Source organism: Nycticebus coucang, chromosome 18, assembly GCF_027406575.1.
Source record: "Nycticebus coucang isolate mNycCou1 chromosome 18, mNycCou1.pri, whole genome shotgun sequence".
NCBI lineage: Eukaryota > Metazoa > Chordata > Mammalia > Primates > Lorisidae > Nycticebus > Nycticebus coucang.
The window spans coordinates 74096287-74116458 of record NC_069797.1 but is presented as its reverse complement, the minus strand read 5'-3'; the positions used below and the strand labels follow the sequence as shown (position 1 = coordinate 74116458).

Here is a 20172-nt window from a genome sequence, read left to right as displayed (position 1 = left end):
TGTGTAATCCTCCTCGAGAAGAGGCTTTCTTTCTCTCATCCAGAGATTGTCATCCTTTGATTCCCTATGGCATCTGAGGGCACAGTGCGTGCTCGCTGTTCAAGTGCTGACTGAATGGATGAACAAGGGCAGTCATACCTCCACTTAAGACTGAATGATAGATGGGGTCAGCTGTGGTGAAACTTGGGGCACAGCGTGTCAGGCAGAATAACAGGTGCAAAGCCTCACAAAAGAAGCGTGCATGTTACAGAAGGGTAGGGACAAGAGGGGGGCTCAGTGCAGACACCTCCCCAGATGACATGGAGATCTGACAAAATGCACCTCCTAGGCTACAGCAAAGAGCTTCACTTTGCCCACAATGACAACCCTGAGCAGAGGCTGATGTGGTCTGCCCTCCTTTCCCCCCATGCTGGCCCCCTCCTGCCGTCGGCTCTGATCCCACCCCACGCCACAGTCACCATAGCCTCTGCACTTTTGTCTCTGGCATTCTATGAAATACCTCCTCGCCCCCTGAAGCAGCACATCAAGAGTCAACTTTCAAAACACTTTTCCCATCTGAACCCATCCTGACCATTTTTGCCATCTTCCCCACTTCAGTCCCAGCCTGTGCCATAGGCTGAAATGATCCCTTAAAACTACAGTGGATGCCTGTAATCCCAGCACTCTGAGAGGCTGAGGCAAGAGCATCCCTTGAGCTCAGGAGTTTGAGGCAGTCTGAGTTAGACCCCGTCTCTACTCAAAATAGAAAAATTAGCTGGGTGTCATTGTGGGCGCCTATAGTCCCAGCTACTTGGGAAGCTGAGGCAGGAAGATCAATTGAGCCCAGGAGTTTGAAGTTGCTGTGAACGGGGCTGAAGTCATAAAGGCTCAGTCACTGAAAGGGCAAAAAACTGTCTCATGACCTGGAAGCCTACATATCCTAGAGTCCAATAGAATCTATTAAAAATATTTATATCTGTTCCCCATCACAAGCTGGGTTTTAAAAAAATTTACATCTGGGCGGCGCCTGTGGCTCAGTCGGTAGGGTGCCGGTCCCATATACTGAGGGTGGCGGGTTCAAGCTCGGCCCCGGCCAAACTGCAACCAAAAAATAGCCGGGCGTTGTGGCGGGCGCCTGTAGTCCCAGCTGCTTGGGAGGCTGAGGCAGGAGAATTGCTTGAGCCCAGGAGTTGGAGGTTGCTGTGAGCTGTGTGATGCCACGGCACGCTACCCAGGGCCATAAAGTGAAACTCTGTCTCTACAAAAAAAAAAAAAAAATTTACATCTGTAGACAACATACTGGAAGGGTTATAGGATTAGTGCTGATTCTTTCTTCTTTTTGTTTATCTGCCTTCCCGTCAGGGCAGATAACAGGATCAACTAGGAGAAGGAAGGTCCAGGCAGTGGTCAGGTGGAGGATGGGTCTCACTCAGACCAGACGGTGGACACTCCTGTGCTCAGGACAGTTAACATGAATGGGAAGAGGTAACCCCTGTAGACATCAAATAGGTACAAAGGTCCAGAAAACCAAATAGACAGGTGGCAGAACCAGGTATATGACCTTGGGCTTCAGGGTCCTGAGTATGACCCAATGGAGTTGTCCTGAGATTTCAAAAGGAGGGCCCTTAAGGTTTGGCAAATTCTCAGAGGCTGCACACTTCTGTGCCACTTCTCCTGAGAGGAACACGGGAGAAGAGACAAGTTCAGAACCCCCACAGGTTGAGGAGAGCCCCGAAGTCCCCAAGCCCAATACCAGGAAGGGGTTCCTAAGAAGGAACACTGTCTCCTCCCCACAAACTTAAACCTTGGTCTCCATTCCTGCTTTTTGTCCCTCTGTCCATGACCAGACCAGCCTCCAAGCCATTCTCCCGGCTCTGTTTGCTCAAGGGAAGACACCAGGGTTAAGGGCCAGCCCACATGAGGCCTGCTGCCCCATAGCCGATTCTATCCACTTTCCACTGGAGTCTGTGCTTTGTGTGCGCAGCTAGCTCCGGAGCTCTCTGTTGGCAGCTGATCTACCAATTTTCTTCCCTTTTCACTGTTCTAATCACCTCCAACTGCCACCAGCCAGCAAAACATCCCTCGGTCTAGGATAGGTGTCCCTACACCCTGATGCCCACTTGGAAAATATAGGAGAGCTCTCTACTTGGTGACAGGCTAGGAAATTCATCCTGTCTTCCCTTCCCATCCTCTGCCTGGGGCCCCCATGCATCTCAAGAGCTCCATAAAGAGACCAGCAGAGGCAGAGTACAAATAACTGCTTGTCTCAGACAGGCGGAGAGGATTCCCAGGCCAGATTGCTTGCCCCACACTGGCACTGTCTGGGGTGCTTGGGCCAATTTGTCCCCAGGGGAGCAAGGCTTTGCCACACTGAGCCAGCCCTTTTGACCTGGAAAGGTGGGAAGGGCCAGCCCCCCAGATTGTCCCTCATAGGCCAGGTAGTTCCATTGATCTGCTGGGGGTGGCCACGCCCAGGACTCAAGACTCCCCAGCCCAGGAGAAGGGGGGGGGCCCTGGGGCCACACCCAGCACCACTTGCTAGGTGAGATATCCAGCCGCCTGCTCCCTGGGGGGCCCCTCTCCCCTTCACTTGCACACCCCATAGCCTGCTACTAAATAAGAAGCTGCCCTCCCCCACCCCCACATCCTGTGTGAGGCTCTTGTGTGGCTGTGGCCTCCTTTGTCAGATACGAGACTGTCCCTGAACCTCCTACCAATGGCAGGGGTGGGGCAGGGGTGGAGCAGGGCTCTAAGCCACAGGGGCAGCTGCTGACCCCTTTGGTGTTTGGCTATGCCAACTCAGATGACCATGGTCGTTTTGCTAGTGCCTCTGTTGCCCTGGGAAACCCAATCTCCCAGAGGCACCAGACAGGCCCCTGGACAGCAGCTTAGCAACCAAACCCTGGCTAAAGGGCAACTCCACAGAGGGGGACCTAGGAGAACACAGCCCTGGGTAGGTGGGGGAACCAGAGATGTGTTGTCAGTGCTGTTAGGTAATAAAAGCTCTGAGAGACAGCTACGGCCAGATGTTACTGCAAGTACTTTACACTCATCATATCATTTAATTTTTATCATTACTTATAAAATGACCAATTCAGAGCAGTCACAAGCCCAAATAGTTTTTTTTTTTTTTTTAATTTTATTTCAAATTAATATGAGGGTACAAATTTTTTTTTTTTGTGTGGTTTTTTGGCCATGGCTGGGTTTGAACCCATCACCTCTGGCATATGGGACCGGGGCCATACTCCTTGAGCCACAGGCGCCGCCCAAGCCCAAATAGTTAATAAGAGTCTATGTCCCAATCTGAACTCTTACCTGCCTGACTTCAGAACCCTGTCCCCAGGCTTGGCACCTGTAGCTCAGTGGTTAGGGTGTTGGCCACATACAGTGGGGCTGGTGGGTTCGAACCTGGCCTGGACCTGCTAAAACAACAATGACAACTACAACAACAACAAAAAGAAAATAGCGGGTGTTATGGCGGGCACCTATAGTCCCAGCCACTTAGGAGGCTGAGGCAAGAGAATCGCATAAGCCCAAGAGTTTGAGGTTGCTGTGAGCTGTGACAGCATAGCACTCCACCAAGGGTGACATAGTGAGACTCTGTCTCAAAAAAAAAAGAACCCTGTACCCAGTTCAGGCCTCTCTCCCAGGACCAAGAGGATAATAGTAGGCTGAATGAGCCCACTTGGGGTCAGCATCCATACCCCTACACCTTACCAACCACAACCTGCCCATAAGGATGGGGTAGGGGGTTGGAATACATGTGTTCCCCCATGCACTCCATTCTAGGGGCCTCAGTTCCCTTCCACAATCCAACCCTAGACTCTCCAGGGAAGTGACCAATGGGATGTGGCCAAGTATAAGGAAAAACAAAACAATCTGGGAAAAGACAAGTAATCTGCCTGGGGCTGGGGTGGGCAGGCCCCTAGCCCATCTAATCGAGCTCCATGCCAGGGCCTGCTACCTGTCCCAAAGCCTGAACAGCTCTTCCAAGGAATTTCCAGATGTTCACTGCAAAGGAACCATGGGCCAGTCTTGTCCGTGGTTATATCCTATAACAGGAGGATCCCTGTTCTCCAGTGACACATTGGAGGCACTCAAATTTTATTTAAAGAACTCCCTATGGCTTGGCGCCTGTAGCTCAAGTGGCTAGGGCACCAGCTACATACACCAGAGCTGGCGGATTAGAATCCAGCCCAGGCCTGCCAAACAACAACTATAACAAAAAATAGCCAGGTATTGTGGCGGGTGCCTGGAGTCCCAGCTACTTGGGAGGCTGAGACAAGAGGATCATTTAAGCCCAAGAGTTTGAGGTTGCTGTGAGCTATGACGCCAGAGCACTCTACCCAGGGCGATAGGTTGAGATTCTATCTCAAAAAATAAAAAATAAAATAAAATAAAATAAAGAACTCCTTCACTTCCTTCAAGTCTTTGCTCAAATGCTGCTCTCTTGCCAAGGCCCACCCTGACTCCTTTTTAAAGTTACACCTGCCTACCACGGGGGTTCCCAGTCACAGCTCTACTTCTTACTCTAAGAAGCTTGTATCACCTTTTAACACATCATTTGTCACTTACATTCACTTTCTGTCACTCAGGCTTCCCACCCTTCAGAAAGAAAGTTCCATGACTGTAGAGAACTTTGCTTTGTTTAAGGGTTGCATCTAGTGTCTACAACCATGCTGGGCACACAAGAGGCACTAATAAATATTTGTTGAATGAATGAATTAACAGTTAGGACTGACTAGGGATTAACTAGGCAAGATCTTCAACAATCATGGACCCCAAAGAACATTGAGGTGGGTCTTCAGTGAACATCCCACCCTGCTCTCAAGTCTGTGAGCAAGGGCTATGTGGATATCACCCAACCCTATGGGGCCCTGCCTCAGACCAAGGCTCCAGGACACCCAGTTCCTTGACAAGAATTTCAGAATAATGTTATTAAATATTAGTACTATTTACTAGAGTCAAATAGTCTTATCCCCAGACGTTCCACTTGTCAAACCCTGGGAACAGAGTCAGGTGTCTTGGGGAGAAGGCTCTGGTCACTGCTAAATTCCTAAAGAGCAGAGTCAGGTACGGAGCCGTTTCCCCATCCCCACACCCAAAGGAGCCTCTCCTAATTCAAGAATTCACTGTGGTTCCTGGGAAGGGACGAGCAGGGTGACTATTCAAAGTACCTGTTCTCTCTGAGAGGCAAGGCTGGGGGGAGTAGTCACCCACCCCAAATGGATCTGAGCAAAGCCCATGGCAAGGGGGCATAGCAAGGGAGGGTCTCTTTGGAATTCTGAGGCAGCTAGGGTTAGGGAGGGCACACAGTGCTGGTGACCCCACTGGGGAGCACCCAGCTCCTGTCCCTTACCTGTTTCTCCCCGCAGACTGCTCCTGGCAGTGGAACACAATGCTGCCAGGCAGACCTGGCGCCTGCACCCAGGAGGAGCCCTGAGAGTGATATCGTTTGAGTGAGATAAGCAGGCCTCTCAGAGCTCAGAACTAAGGACAAATGAGTCCAGGCAGTCACTGTGCTCAAAGCAGCCGACCCCAGAGAGAGCACACCAGCCTCAAGAGCTTCCACCCTGGCCTCCGACTCAGGTGTCTCAACAACTGATTTTCCCTAATCTGGAAAGAGCCAGAAAGCTGAATAACCCCCAGGAAACTAACCCTCCCCCATGCCTGTTGGAGGCTCTGGCCAGAGAAATACAATGCCTCCGCAGGATGGGCAGGGGTCACAAACTAATGGCAGAGGCTCCATGCACCACTTTCTCTCCTAAAGGAAGGGTCCTAGGGTCTGGAAGGATAGAACACTCCCTCCCCAAAGGAGGGAGAAAGGGGGCACTACTGATTTCCTAGAAAATCTCCTTAATGACAACAGAGCAGCCCAGGAATGTGCTCCCCTCCCCCCACCGAGTGCAGAGAAAATACAGTAAGCACACCCCCAGCCCAGTAGAAAGAGCAGACTCTGCATTCTCTGCTGCCTCCACCGCCAGGAAAGGACCCCCAGCCCTCCCTCCTGGCTCTCCCCAGGCCTGACAATGGCAGTTTCGGAGAGCTCACAGCCTCTACCTCTGTCCCTATTCTTAAGGAAAGCCCTCACGGAAAAGCTTCCAACGCCTAGAGATGGGAAAAGATCACAAAATCATGACCCCCTCAGCTGATTTCCGGACAGAGAAGCCAGATTCCCTCAGCCCAGCAGATACTTCCAAAAGGCCCAAGTGCCCTTGCAAAGGTGTAATAAGGAAGTCAAGACGTTCGCCCTCACTGGGTTCTGGGTTTTTCCATCCTCTCAATATCTGTAAAAACAAGGCTCAGCATGGGTAAGTGACCAAACTGAGATCATACAGTAAAGCATAAGTCAAAACTGCACCTGATGTCTAGAAAGGCACAAATTTTTTCTTTTTCTTTTTTTTTTTGAGACAGTCTCACTATGTTGCCCTCAGTAGAAAGCTGTGGCATCACAGCTCACAGCAACCTCAAAATCTTGGGCTCAAGTGATTCTCTTGCCTCAGCCTCCCAAGTAGCTGGCACTACAGGCTCCTGCCACAACACCGGGCTATTTTTTTGTTATTGTTGTCATTGTTGTTTAGCAGGCCCTGGCTAGGTTCAAACCCACCAGCCCCAGTGCATGTGGCCAGTGCCCTAACCACTGACCAAGACGATGAGCCCACAAATTTTCATAAACGTTACCTGATGAAAAAGACTGTCAGGTAAGATGGAGAATTTCTTTCCCTTTCATTTTATGCTTTCTAAAATGTTTCATTTTTCTCACCATGGGCTCCTATTTTTTCTTTTTGTCCTCTCTTTTCTTTTTTTATTTTTTTTGTAGAGACAGAGTCTCACTGTACCGCCCTCGGGTAGAGTGCCGTGGCGTCACACGGCTCACAGCAACCTCTAACTCTTGGGCTTACGCGATTCTCTTGCCTCAGCCTCCCGAGCAGCTGGGACTACAGGCACCCGCCCTTTTTTTTATTTTTTTTGAGACAGGGTCTCATGCTGTCACTCGGGGGTAGAGAGTATTGGTATCATCACAGCTCACAGCAACCTCAATCTCCTAGGCTTGAGCAATCCTTCTACCTCAGCCTCCCAAGTAGCTGGGACCATGGGTATGCACCACCACGCTTATCTAATTTTTCTACTTTTTTCTTTTCCTTTTTTTTTTTTTTTTGAGACAAGAGTCTCACTGTGTTTCCCTGGATAGACACAGCTCACAGCAACCTCAAACTCTTGGGCTTAAGAGATTCTCTTGCCTCAGCCTCCCAAGTAGCTGGGACTACAGGTGCCTGCCACAACACCTAGCTATTTTTTTGTTGTAGTTGTCATTGTTTAGCAGGCCAGGGCCAGTTCAAACTCGCTAGCCCCAGTGTATGTGGCCGGCACCCTAACCACTGAGCTATGAGCGCAGAGCCCTAATATTTCTATTTTTAGTCAAGACAGTGTCTTATATGTTGTCCAGGCTGGTCTTGAACTTCTGATCTCAAGTGATCCTCTCACTTTGACCTCCTTAAGTGCTAGGATTACAAGTGTGACTCACTACAACTGGTCTATTACCTTTTTTATTTTTTAAATGAACAAATGTTACCTGGAATTGTGGGCTTTTTTCTCTTTTTAATGCTGCTGTGTTACTATTATTATTATTATTATTTTTAAAGACAGAGTCTCACTCTGTCACCCTTGGTAGAGTGCCGTGTTGTCACAGCTCACAGAAACCCCCAGCTCTTGGGCTTAAGTGATTCTCTGGCCTCAGCTTCCTGAGTAGCTGGGACTACAGGTGCCCGCCACAACGCCCAGCTATTTTTTTGTTGTTGTTACAGTTTGTCTGGGGCTGGGTTCAAACCCTAAACCCCTGGTATATGGGGGCCGGCACTTTACTCACTGAGCCACAGGTGCTGCTCGTGTTACTATTATTTTAATATAATTTATATTAGTCTGCCACAAAAGGGGATACGCCATTGTCTGGAGGAAGAGTGGGGATGCAGAGTGACCCTAGATTCTGGAAATCCTGTTAGGGGCCCCACTGAGAACAGCCCCATCTAACTTCAACGAAGAGGTCCAAGCTCTGGCCAGAGCCCCAGGAGCTGGGTTTGAGTTCTAACTGCCACCAGTGAGCACTTTAGGCAGATCGCCAAAGGAAAGTAAACCCAAATTCCCTCCCTCCCTCCCTGTAAGATAAAGAAGATGAACCATGGGCGGTGCCTGTGGCGGGGTGGGTAGGACGCTAGCCTCATATACGGAGGGTGACTGGTTCGAACCCGCCCCGGCCAGCTAGAACAGCAGTGGCAACTGCAACAAAAATAGCCGGTGTTGTGGCGGTGCCTGTAGTCCCAGCAACTTGGGAAGCTGAGGCAAGAGAATCGCCCTAGCCCAAGAGCTGGAGGTTGCTGTGAGTCCTGTGACACTACGGCACTCTACTGAGGGAGACAAAGTAAGACTCTGTTCCCCCACCCCACCCCCCAAAAATGAAGAAGATGAAGAAGATGAGCCATGTCTCCCACCACCTTGCCTCTGCTCACATCGATCCAGAGTGTCTTCCTCAAAAGCCACTTCTGATCTTGACTTCCCTGAGCTGGGACACAGCTCTTCTGTGGCAGCTCTGCTCTTCCCACCTGGGATCTCTCCCAGCCCTCTTCCCATCCCAGTCTCTGCATCCTGACAGGACTTTGAGTTACGAACTCCCGCAGAGGGTCCCTGGGAGCATAAGTAGGCATACGCATTCCTAAGGGAAGGGGTGCGGCGTCTAAGCCCCGCCCTCCTCACCCCAAGCTCACCTGTCTCTGGAGAGAGCCTCAAAGGGCTGCACAGCAGCTCCCCTGGTTACAGTGAGTTTTCCCCACAGCTAAAGCCCAGTGAGTCCAGCAATCGTCCGGACAGAGCAAGCCAAGACGCACTTTCTTCCGCAACACAGAAATTTCCACTTCTCGCCAAGTCCCACAGTGCGAACCCCACACGTTAGCGTGGAAAACAGACGGGGTCTCCGCAGTCTCCTAAAGGTGTCCAAAGCCGCCTGCTACCTAAGTCCCTCCCGCGGGCTTCCTGCGTCTGGGGATTAGGAGGCACAAAGGAGCGGCAGGGGCTAAGCCGCCAGGGGTAACGCGCTCCAGCCGCGGCTCGCGGAGAGAGGGTCAGGGGAAACGCACGTCGCCGGACTCCCGGGCCAGGTGCTTTGCACGTGGGCCCGGGGGCTCCCCAGTCTCCGCCCGCACTGTCCCCCGCACCCAGCTGGCCAGGCACCTGTTCCCCAGCTCCCAACAGCCAACAATACTGTACAAACCCAAAATCCAAATTCGGTAATCAAGGTCGAGTCAGGTAGACAGAAGTTCCCAGCGGCACTTTCTACAGGTGTCTTTCTTTCCGAGGAGCCAAGCGACCGGTGCAAGGACGAGGTGGGCGGACCTGGGCGCAGCCCTCCACGCCCGGGCCAGGAAGCCCAGGGGTCTCTGCCCTCCGCTGCCTCCCAACCCCGAGTGCCGGGCGCACCAAGGGGGCGGGCCCGGCTAGGTGAGTACAGCCCGCGCCTCACCTGGACTCCCCCACGACCGAGGCCTCGGCGTCCCTCTCCCCCGTACGTTCCGCCGCGCCGGCCCACAGGCTGCTGGGCCGCGGTCTCCTTCCTGCTCACCTCCGGCGCGGCTTGCCCGGGGCGGAGTCGCGCTATTTACATAAAGGGCGAGCCGGCCCGGCGGCAGATCCTCGAGCGCCCCGCCCCCCGGACTGGCTCCGCCCCCCAGTCCTGCGCCGACAGGGCGGGGGCGCAGCAAGAGCGCCTTCGAGGGTGGGAACCGCACCCGGACCAATCCGCGGCACCGGGGAGGGGGCGGCCCCGAGATCTTCATGAATATGTAGGAACGCTGCCGGCCCGGCCCGCCCCGGCCCTCACCTGAGCGCACCTGGCCGCAGGACGGCGCGCTGCGCCCAGTGTCCCGCCGCCTCCCGGAGGCGGAAATAGTTCCCGGAACCCGCGACCTCCTCGAGCCGCCTCCCAGGCCGGACTCCAGAGGCGAGCCGTCCTCCCACAACTCCCCCCAGCTGCCGAGAGAGGGGAGTAGCCGGACCAGCTCCTCCAGAGAGCGCTCAGCCAGAGAACGACAGGTCACAGGCACAAGTTTCAGGTCCTACGATCGGGACAGGGGCTTTGTGGGTGAGACGCCTTCCCTCCGGGCGGGCCCCACCTCCTACGTGTCCACTGCCGTGGCAGGCAGGAGCCCAAAGCCCCAGGGACAACAACTTCCGGAGTTTTACCACCAGCAAAGGAGGGCGTTGGAGTGGCAAGAGGCAGGAATGGAAGGAGCGCGGAGGCCTGGGGTGAGAACTGCTTGATCCACCTCAGAGCTACTAGTGGTCTCTCGGAGGGACTGGGGCTCAAGCCACACCAACGTGGAACTTTTGGCCCATCCTACTCTGACCGAGCTGCGTTTAGGGAAGGATCAATAGAGAGCCAGTCTCCCTCCAGATCACCCTTCAGGAACCTGGAAAGGTTGGAAAGATTTTAGGACCTGTTCCAGTGGCAAAGTATGACTGAGGAGCAGGGAGGACGTTTCAGCAATAAGGAGATGAAGGGGTAGGGAGGTGATCCCGTATATCCAGTCACGGCAGAAAAGAGATCTGTTTTTAATGGCTTTGGCTTTATGGCACGAAGCAGGCACCCTCTCATTAAAGGCACAAAGTCCTCTCTTCTGCCCCACCTCCTGGGTCTCTAACATCTAGTCCTGAGTTCCAAAGGGGTCACTGCAAGGCAGCAACCTCAGGCCTGGGGCTTGGAAGCACTGCAGTGTCTAGGGAAGGCTGGAAGCACAGTTTGACTTTCTTGCAAGTATGAGACACCCAGGACCAAGGCCCAGACTGGCCCCTGCAGCTACAGGTCAGAGTCTGGGTATAGGAGGCAGCTGAGGTGGTCCCTAAGAACTGACAGTCCAGGTTCCCCAGAGCAAGCTCCAGCCCCCATAGTGCTGTGTGGTCAGTGCTCCATATCCCTGGGCAATGTGAAGTCCCTGAAGCTGTAGAAAGAGATGTCACCGTGATCCACCAGGGCAAAGATCAGAGGGACATCACCGCTCTGGTAGGATAACCGCTTAAGGCTGCAGAGGTCTGGGACAGGCTCATCAAATCTGCAGGGATAAGGTTTAGAGTGAGATTTGGCCATAGCCCACCCATAGCCCTTCCCACCCAAGGAAGGAAGATGTTACAAGAGTTGGAAGTGCAAGAATTCTGGGCTACTACATGGCCCTTTTGAGTTCTCCCAGATAGTTTGAGTCTTGACTGGGCAGGGCTAGGAATAGCAAGGTTCTCACCACTCTTAGCTTATAGACCCCTCCCATCCATATTCCTTCTGCTGGGTAAGCCCTGGACTAAAATGGTATACATGAGGGACTGCACCAAAATGGCAGCATTGAGAAGCTTCAGGTTGGGGACCTTGGGTTCCATCATGCCAACTTGCTGTGTGGTCTTCTGTAGGTCACTTAACCTCTCTGGACCTTAGCTTCCTCTCAGGGATTGGCCAGGCAGTGGAGAGAAGGCCCACCAGGGTCACAAGCAGATTAGCAGCAGTATGTGTGTGGGAGTGCTCACTCATGTCATACCCACTAATGCACATCCGGGCATAGGGTTTGCCAGGGTTATTCTTTCGGAAGGTGGCCACAGCATCAGCCTGGTAAACATCAAAGCTGATTTCCAAGCCCCCAGATTTCTCCAGCAGCCTGAGAACAGAGTGAGAAAACTTAGGACCCCGACTCTCCTAACTCCAATTTTCCTTTCCATGCCACCCTTCCCCTCCGCCACTTCCAGGAAGCAACCTCACCCAGAGCAACTGACGTTATGAGGTCCCACTCAAGGGAAAGGGCACCAAACCCCTGGGATAAACTCACCTGTCTATCATGTCTCCTTCTCCCCCAGACACATATAAACATCAGAGCAAGGCATGTGGGTTGGGGCCCCTGGAGTGACTCTAGCTCACACCCAACTTCAGAAGCCAAATCCCAGCCACCAATTTCTGCTTGCAGCCAAGGTACGGTGGAGATGCACTACTTAGAAACTTACCAGGCACCCCCATCAGCAAGATGTGTTGTCTGCAGCACTGAGATACGCTGAAGGACCATGGCTGTGAGGACAGTGAAAACAAGGTGCTGGGAAGAGGCAACCATCTACAGATTCCTCTGACATTTCTGAATCTGCCATCTAGCTTAAGATACCCAGATTTAGCAAATTTTTTCAGTATATGTATGTCCCATGCAATATTTAGAACATATTTATACTGAAAAATTACTTGTTTATCTGGAAGTCAAACTTAAGTGCTCTGACAACCCTAACCTAGTTAGCTAGGATCTACCAAGTTCCATGAGGATTTTAAGTAATTCTGAATCTGTTAATACATTTACCTTAGGCTAAGCTTATGCTATTAGTTCTCTGTGCTTAAAAGTAAGAGTGACAGTTAGCCTTCCTTTTATTTGGCCAAAATAGCACTTCCACGATGTGGTAGGGGTCCCTAGAATGATCCTGTTAGCTCAAGATGGTTCCAGCTAACAGGGTTGGGAGATGAGGGGACCACAGCTAGTTGGGGACAAAGCCATCCACATGTACCTTTTTATGATTTTAAAGATATGGTTGCAGTTTTCAACCCTCCTCACCGCTCCTGGGGCAATGACTCATCTCTAAATCTTTCCACATGGTCCCTGACACTGCCACCTGGAGAACTGACTGTGCTTATAGGTTCCACGCCATTGGACAGTGTCCTCCCACACCTTCCTTAAGCCCCAACCAGTCCTAGACAATCTATGTGCCTTTCCAAGTCTTATGAGTCCTCAGCTGCAGTGGCCAGCAGGGCTGTAGCAGGGTAAAGCAGTACCTGGAGAATCCACCTGGCCAGGGCTTAGCAAAGGAGTGACCGGCTGGCCCCACAGGTGTGGGGGGCGGCTCTGGCTCTGCTGTAGGTGTCGCCTCTGCAGCAGCTCCTTGTATTCCCGCCAGCTGGAGCAGCGCTGCACCTCAGGGTCTGCGTTTACGTCCTCCTGGAAGGTCCTGGCTCCTGCCTGTTGCTCCTGTTCCTGCCAGGAGAGCTTCTCCTTCCGCTGGTTCAGCTTCTGGCACCAGGGCTCAGCATCTGTCTCCCGCCCAGCCACGTTGGCTGGGAGCAACTCTGGGGCTGGAGCAAGTAGGAGGGTGTGGCGGCTATCGGAAGCCATATTGGGGAAGGAGATCTGCTCAAAGTTCCAGCGCGGCTTCTGAGCCCCCTGGACTCCATTACCTACTTTTCTGCTTTCCCAGCTGCACCCCATACCCTGCTCCAAGGACCCCAAAAGCTGAAATGGGCTCACTGGGCCCTTCCTAGGGCTTGACTCCTGGGGTTTCTCTTCTGGGCATTGACTGTTCTGGTTGTGTGGAGGTGGGCTGGAAGTTGCCAGACTCTTGGGTTGCAGGGAGTTCTCCAGGGCCTTGGTCTTCTTATTAATGGACCTGAGAGAGGTGGGAAGAAAACCAGCACATCGGCTCCTGATTGCTGATGTGCATGCATACAGTGCAAACTGAAGAGGACAGGCCTGCTGTCTCCCTGAACCTGTGCAGAAGCTGCCTAAACCTAGCTGTTAACGCCTGTACATTCTCAAAGGTCCCAGACACCAGCACTCCCCGGGGTGGGGGTGGGGGTGGGTAGCTGTGATGGGGAGTTTTACCGAGAACTGGAGGCCCTCTTCTTCCTCTTCCCATCCCTATCCTTCAAGCACTGGGTGCTGCCATCCAGGTTAAGCTGCCTCTCATAAGGGGATAGGACAGAGCTGTGGGGTAAGAACAGTGGGTAAGCAACAGACCCATCTCCTCCGCCTGGTGTTCTATAGGGTATGTGAGAAATGGGCTGAGGGGTAGTCAATACATCAGGATACAAGGCACACCCAAGGTCTTGGGCAGACCTGCATGGGGGGTGGGAGGGTACACGGGATAGCCACAGGGGCCCAGCCATGCGCCCAGGCCTCTGGTTCTTACCAACTGCCCTTTTGAGCAGAGGCTCACTGGGATTGGGGGTCCTGAAGAGCCAGCAATAAATGATTAATTACTGGCAAGAAAAACCAGAGGAGCTAGAAAACTTAGAAAATAGAGAAAAATAAAGATGAAAATAAAAACCTTGGCTGGGTGTAGTAGCTCATGCCTTAATCTTAGCACTCTGGGAGGCTGAGACAAGAAGATCCCTTGAGCTCACAAATTAAGACCAGCCTGAGCAAGAGTGACACCCTGTCTCTACTAAACATAGAAAAGTTAGCTGGGTGTGGTGGCAGGTGCCTGTAGTCCCAGCTATGTGAGAGATAGAGGCAAGAGGATCATTTGAACCCAGGAGTCTGAAGTTGCTGTAAGCTAGGCTGACACCATGGCATTTTAGCCTGGGTGACAATGACTCTGTCTCAAAAAAAAAAAAGAAAAGAAAAACTTTGAATAACCACTGTTAACATTTTTAAATACATTCTTATATACACATGCAGACTAATCACTTTCCATATTTTTTTTTCTGATAAAAATGGCACTGCACTAACATATGGCTTTGTGATCTTCTCTTTTCCTCTCAATAATATACTGTGGACATGGCCCCTTATCACTATAGCATCCTTCCCTACCATGAATTTTGTATGGCTCTGTGGCTGCACTGTTCAATACGGTAGCAACTAGCCATAGGTAGCTATTTAAGTTAAATTTATATTAATTAAAATTAGAATTTCAGTTTCATGGTTGCTCAAGACCTATACACTGGACAGAAAAAACACAGAATTCCATTACTACAGGAAGTTCCATCAGTCAGAGCTTCTCTTAGGGTTAAGCTCTATTTGTGTGAGCAAACCTCCATTGTTGAAGTCATAGGTTGTTTCCAAGTATAATGATTTTGTTTTGCTATGTATGGTGTTTTCTGCAAGACCCTCACATCCATAAGGGCAGCCATATTGCTCTCCTGTTCCTCAGCATCCAGGTCAGGGCCTGGCACCCAGTTTGTGGTTAGTAAATATTGCTGATCATTCTCACAGGTAAACCACTGCACACATTCATGATTACTTCTTTAGGATACTTTCCACTTTCAGGAACGAACACTGTGCCTGTTTAGAGCTTTCACAATATACTGTGTAACTGCAAAGGCTCTACCAGTTTCCACTCCATGTCTGAAAGTCTTAGTGGAAAGTCTTAGTCTTAGTCTTAGCTATGCTGGATTACTAAGGTGAGAAGGGAAAATCATTCAACCTAGTGTAAAACACGTGAAACCCTACTCAACCGTACATTTTTCACTCGGTCCTTCATGCATGCATGAACTCAACAAATCTGCCTGCACATCTAAGTGCAAGCATTGGTCCAGTCTCACATGTCAATGCTCCCAGTGAGCTGTAGGTGCACAGTCCCTACAGGGTAAAGTGCAATGACCTGGATTTGTCCCAACATGCCTCTCTAGAGAACTTCCAGTGGGGGCTCCCAGTCCACATTCTGGGGACTGTGCTCCAGCCAATGATTCCAGTTAGGAAGAGGCCACTTTCTATTCAGGATTAGTCAGCCAGGTCCCAGGACTACAATGGGAGAGGGGAAGGGAAAAGGCATTACCTTGGTTGAAATCGTCGAACCACATAACCCAGTCTCTTCAGGTGGCTGAAGACCTCAAAAGAAAAGAAAAAGAAACTCAGATGGCCACTCTTTTTTTTTTTGTAGAGACAGAGTCTCACTTTATTGCCCTTGGTAGAGTGCTGTGCCATCACAGCTCACAGCAACCTCCAGCTCCTGGGCTTAGGCGATTCTCTTGCGTCAGCCTCCCCAGTAGTTGGGACCATAGGCGTCTGCCACAACACCCGGCTATTTTTTGTTGCAGTTTGGCCGGGGCTGGGTCTGAGCCCACCACCCTTGGTATATGGGGTTGGCACCCTACTCACTGAGCTACAGGTGCCACCCCAGATGGCCACTCTTAAAAATACCAAATAGTCGGAGGGGTGGGGCCTTGGTGTGTGTCACACTTTATGGGGGCAAGACATGATTGCAAGAGGGACTTTACCTAACCATCTCAATCAATGTAACCTGGCTTATTGTACCCTCAATGAATCCCCAACAATAAAAAAAAAAAAAAAAAAAAAGCCTTAAAAAAAAAAATACCAAATAAGTTTCTCTAGACACAAGGCATTCCCCACACCCCTTCCTTGCCCCTCTTGTATAGTTCCAGGTTCCAAATACTGAGACTGGTTGGAGAACACTCTGGAAGCACTGTCCCGCTATATAGTTCCAGGTTCCAAATACTGAGACTGGTTGGAGAACTTTCTGGAAGCACCGTCCCCAGAGTAAGACCTCAGTCTCTGAATGCCTGTCTTCTCACTTATCGTACTCCGGGCACAGATCACATTTAGCTATTTCATAACTTAAACATAAATCCCAAAAGCTGAATAGTGCTGAACCCAGGAAAAAACTGTGCCTTAGAATATTTGGATATTTTGGGCGGCGCCGTGGCTCAAAGGAGTAAGGTGCTGGCCGTGCTGGCCCCATATGACAGAGATGGCGGGTTCAAACCCAGCCCTGGCCAAAAACTGCAAAAAAAAAAGAATATTTGGATATTTTGATACCAAAGCTGATGAAAATGAACCTCTTGACCACAATTTGGACAAAAATATGGCAGAAGGTGGTGAACATGTCCCCAACCCCACAGACAGACAGGAAGAGTCTTTGGTAAAGAAGCACACAAATTCATCCTTATGTCCCTGTGTCTGCATAAGAGGGACATATCAAGGGGTGTCCCCCATCTTGTTTGATCTCTCAACAGCCTTCCATACAGGTGACTATGTCTTCTTTGAATAACCTTCTCTTGGCTTCCATGGTGCCACTTTGGTTTCTCTCCTGCATCACCAGACACACCTGTCTGCTTCTGGTCCTTGTTTATTATTATTTTTTAGAGATAGGGGTCTCCCTCTGTTGCCTAAGTTGGAAGGCAGTGGCTTAATCACAGCTCACTGTAGTCTCAAACTCCCAGGCTCAAGTGATTCTCCTGCCTCAGTACTCTGAGTAGCTGGAACAACAAGCATGTGCCACTGCACCTATCCTGTTTCCCCGAAAATAAGACATCCTCCAAAAATAAGACTTACTTACAGGAAAGATAAGATGTCCCCTGAAAATAAGACCTAGCGCATCTTTGGGAGCACACCTTAAAATAAGACACTGTCTTATTTTTGGGGAAACAGGGTAGTTTGTTTCTGGCCTTTATGTTCCCCCCAACCTATTCAGGTTGGACAGGCCCAGTCCTCCACTCTGGTAGCACTCCTACAATCCCCTTGGCATAAATACCATCCATGTGCTCATGACATCTACATTTATGTCCTTAGCCTTGACCTCTCCTTACACTCCACACTTAGGTATCCCATTGTCTGCTCGCCATCCTCACTTGGATGTTCAACAAGCACCTCAAAATTAACTTTTCTAAAATAGAGCTCTTTTGACTAGTCCCGTTTTCCCAAATCTGCCTGTCCACAGTCTTCCCAATCAAAATTATACTTGGCTCGGTGCCTGTAGCTCAAGCGGCTAAGGCGCCAGCCACATACACCAGAACTGGCGGGTTCGAATCCAGCACAGGCCTGCCAAACAACAATGACAACTACAACTAAAACAAACAAAAAAATAGCTAGGTGTTGTGGTGGGTGCCTATAGTCCCAGCTACTTGGGAGTCTGAGGCAAGAGAATCACTTAAGCCCCAGAGTTGGAGGTTGCTGTGAGCTGTGACGCCATGGCACTCTACCCAGGGTGACAGCTTGAGGCTCTGTCTCAAAAAAAAAAAAAAAGAACCAAACTGATACCACTGTTCACTCACTGGCTCACACATTGATTCTTCTCTGTCTTTAACCTTGACATCCAATCCGCTGGCAAAGTCCTACCCATTCTTTCTCCAAAATATGTCTGAGATTCATCCATTTCTTTTCACTCACAGCAACCTCACCCATCCCCCACCTGGGCTAACCACCTAGCATCTTTCACCTAAACCAACAGCCCAATCTCTACCACTACTCCTCTCCCACCTTACCTTCTGCTTAGAACTTGGTTCTCTGTGAAGTCAATAGTTCATTTTCTTACTTATTATCCAATTGCCACCAATACAATGTAAGCATGGTAAAAGCATAGCCCTCATCTGTCTTGTTGCCCCAGCACATGACGCTGTGCCTGGTACCTGACAGGTAGTTGTCAATACTCATTTACTCAGTGGATGGGAGGCTCTTCTGGTGGGTGGGTGGGAGCAGATACCTGGTACTGCAGGAAAGTCACTGTGTCCTCGGTCAGCAACAGCTGGTAGGCTTCCTGGATAGACAGTGGCAGGTCTTGGTAGAAGAGCTGTACAGAGCCCTGGAAGTGGGGCCAGCAACTCAGCTTGTGAGCCCTCTATGCAGTACCACAGTCAAATAGGGACATTTCCCAGCTCTGACATCTCCCCCCTCCACCTGCTAGCATCCAGGCAAGAATATGACCAACCAGAAAAGTGAGGCAGCATCACTAATTTGCACTGGAATCCCTGACTCCTGCAGAGTATTGTCTACTGCCCTAAAAGTCCAGTTTTAAGTTCTCTGAAAACGCACTTATGAATGCTTTTTCTACAAAAACGTGTTCTTTCCGTTCCTTGGTCCCAACCCTTTACCCACCCCTTGAGGCCCCACTCACACACTCCAGCAGATACAAGGCCTCTTCGGGGTAAAGCCGCTGCCGGCCCTGCTCTGAGAAGCCCATGGTCTGCCAGAATTTACCCTGTGTAGGATCCGGAGCAAGAGTCACAAAGGAGATAAAAGGGCAGAGAAAGCAGGTCTCCTATCTCTGAGCCCTACCGCTCACCGCAGGAGACTTCAACTCCACGAAACCCTCTTCTGGCCTCCACTCAGCCGCCACTAGGCTGCCCCTGGCCAGGAGTGGGAAGGGGTCAGTTTCAGACCGTCTGTACAGCCTGCCCGGACCCGCCCCCGCCCCGGGACCACCTCTCTCACAGGCGCTCCACGCGCTCCTCGGCCAGCAGCTGCCAGAGCTCTTCGCGGCTCTGGCGTAGCCGCTCGGCCTGGGCTGCCGAGCCGTCGGGGAGGAAGTCCTTGGGGCCATGCGAGCGATGAGGCAGCTTCTGGGGCCGCGAGCGGGCAGCAAGGAGCTCCCCGGCGCTAGGGAAGAGGGGAAACAGGGTCAGCAATCCTGCCCGTTGCCGGATCCGCGTCTCTCTCTACCGGTCTCTCCCCGCCCACGCTGCCCCGGGGCCGCGCCGCACCTGAGCACACGCCCGGCGGGAAGCTCCAGTACCGGCGGCAGGGGTTTGGGTTCCATCTGGCCGCTGTTTGCGGCTGCGCGTGCGCCACCAAAGTCCCGCCCACCTCCGGATTCCGCGCGGCCCTAGAGCCGGCGGATCTGCCCCGGGGTCCTGAGGTTTCCCGACCCACCCACCGGCTCTCTGCCCACTTAGCTGTCCTGGGTCCTAGCACCGCTATTAACGTGTGCCTCGAGTCTGGAGGACAGAGAGTTAATTTGCAGATTTCTGCATGTGCAGAGCTCCCTCCCCTGTCCCCAGTCCTCCCCTGGACTCCTAGTAAAACTTGAAGAATCGACGTCTGTGTGGAATGTGTGACCGTCCACCACCAGGGCTGGTCAAGGAGAGAAGAGGGGCTCATAGAAGGGAGAGCAGAGGGTTCTTAAATTCCAGCTCTGCAATCTTAAGGCCTCCCGGGGGCTGTTAGGAGTGATCCCAAGATGTTCGGAGTTCCTTCAAGGTCTTTTGGTCAGGTCCCTTCGGAGTGACTCCGAGGACGCGTTTAGAGGGCCGGCGGTGGGAGGCGCTGTCCGGCCCACAACGGTGCTGAAGCGCCGCCTCAGCCCTCCGATAGCACCTCTTCGAGGCTGGGGTCCCCTTCGCTGCTACAGCGAGCCGCTCCGACACTGTCCGCTAGGTGGTACTATTGCTCCGGCCAGCGGCTGTGGGTTCTCCACTCTGGCCTCCGGCGGAGATCGCGGCAAGAGTCCCGGGAATAACGAAGGGCAAAGAAGAAGGGGGTTATCCGAGTGGGGGTCCCGGGTCTTGGTCGCTAAATCCCTTCACATCACGTCTTCGCTCCCACCCAGTTACAATCAGGGTATCTAGCCTTTGGGTCTCGACTCCACAGCCCCAGGTCGCCTTAGCTCCCCAACCTGGACACCTAGGGGTAAACTCTTAACCCCTCACCCGCGGTTTCACCTGGGCGCATGCGCCGATCCGGCCGGTGT

General features: G+C 51.8%; 2 protein-coding genes across 13 annotated transcripts in view; both read right to left on the bottom strand.

The window, feature by feature from the left end:
- LLGL2 (LLGL scribble cell polarity complex component 2) overlaps window positions 1–9667 on the bottom strand; it is a 42244-nt gene extending 32577 nt beyond the window's left edge. For 2 of the 10 annotated variants that reach the window (XR_008375575.1, XR_008375576.1), the window contains exon 1: window positions 9242–9622. The gene's annotated coding sequence lies outside the window, so the exon portion shown is untranslated. Of the gene's footprint in view, window positions 1–3294; window positions 3399–5338; window positions 5419–9241 lie in introns of those variants that run through there. The other 8 variants (XR_008375572.1, XR_008375578.1, XR_008375570.1 and 5 more) reach the window with 6 other exon arrangements.
- An 893-nt stretch (window positions 9668–10560) lies between these two features.
- On the bottom strand, window positions 10561–20099 carry TSEN54 (tRNA splicing endonuclease subunit 54). 3 transcript variants are annotated; one of them, XM_053569555.1, is made up of 11 exons: window positions 19187–20099; window positions 18918–19082; window positions 18769–18832; window positions 18601–18684; window positions 18190–18288; window positions 15526–15578; window positions 13632–13733; window positions 12809–13416; window positions 12004–12064; window positions 11547–11663; window positions 10561–11075 (listed from the first exon to the last, which is right to left on the bottom strand). In XM_053569555.1, the coding sequence occupies exons 1-11, from the start codon at window positions 19240–19242 to the stop codon at window positions 10925–10927; spliced, it is 1560 nt and encodes a 519-aa protein (XP_053425530.1). In that variant the 5' UTR covers window positions 19243–20099; the 3' UTR covers window positions 10561–10924. The 3 variants fall into 3 exon arrangements, with proteins under 3 accessions (XP_053425530.1, XP_053425531.1, XP_053425532.1); XM_053569556.1 differs by lacking the exon at window positions 13632–13733; XM_053569557.1 differs by lacking the exons at window positions 18769–18832; window positions 19187–20099 and having other exon boundaries at window positions 18918–19168.
- Window positions 20100–20172: the final 73 nt, after the last annotated feature.

What these genes read in the sequence shown, in the direction of transcription:
- TSEN54 (XM_053569555.1), bottom strand. Translation starts at nt 19,242, where the DNA reads ATGGAACCCAAACCCCTGCCGCCGGTACTGGAGCTTCCCGCCGGGCGT. An exon ending in TGACTTTCCTGCAGTACCAG is followed by an intron (nt 15,579 to 18,189) that starts GTATCTGCTCCC and finishes TTTTCTTTTGAG; the next exon opens with GTCTTCAGCCACCTGAAGAG. An exon ending in GCCCGGATGTGCATTAGTGG is followed by an intron (nt 11,076 to 11,546) that starts GTATGACATGAG and finishes TTATCCCTGCAG; the next exon opens with ATTTGATGAGCCTGTCCCAG.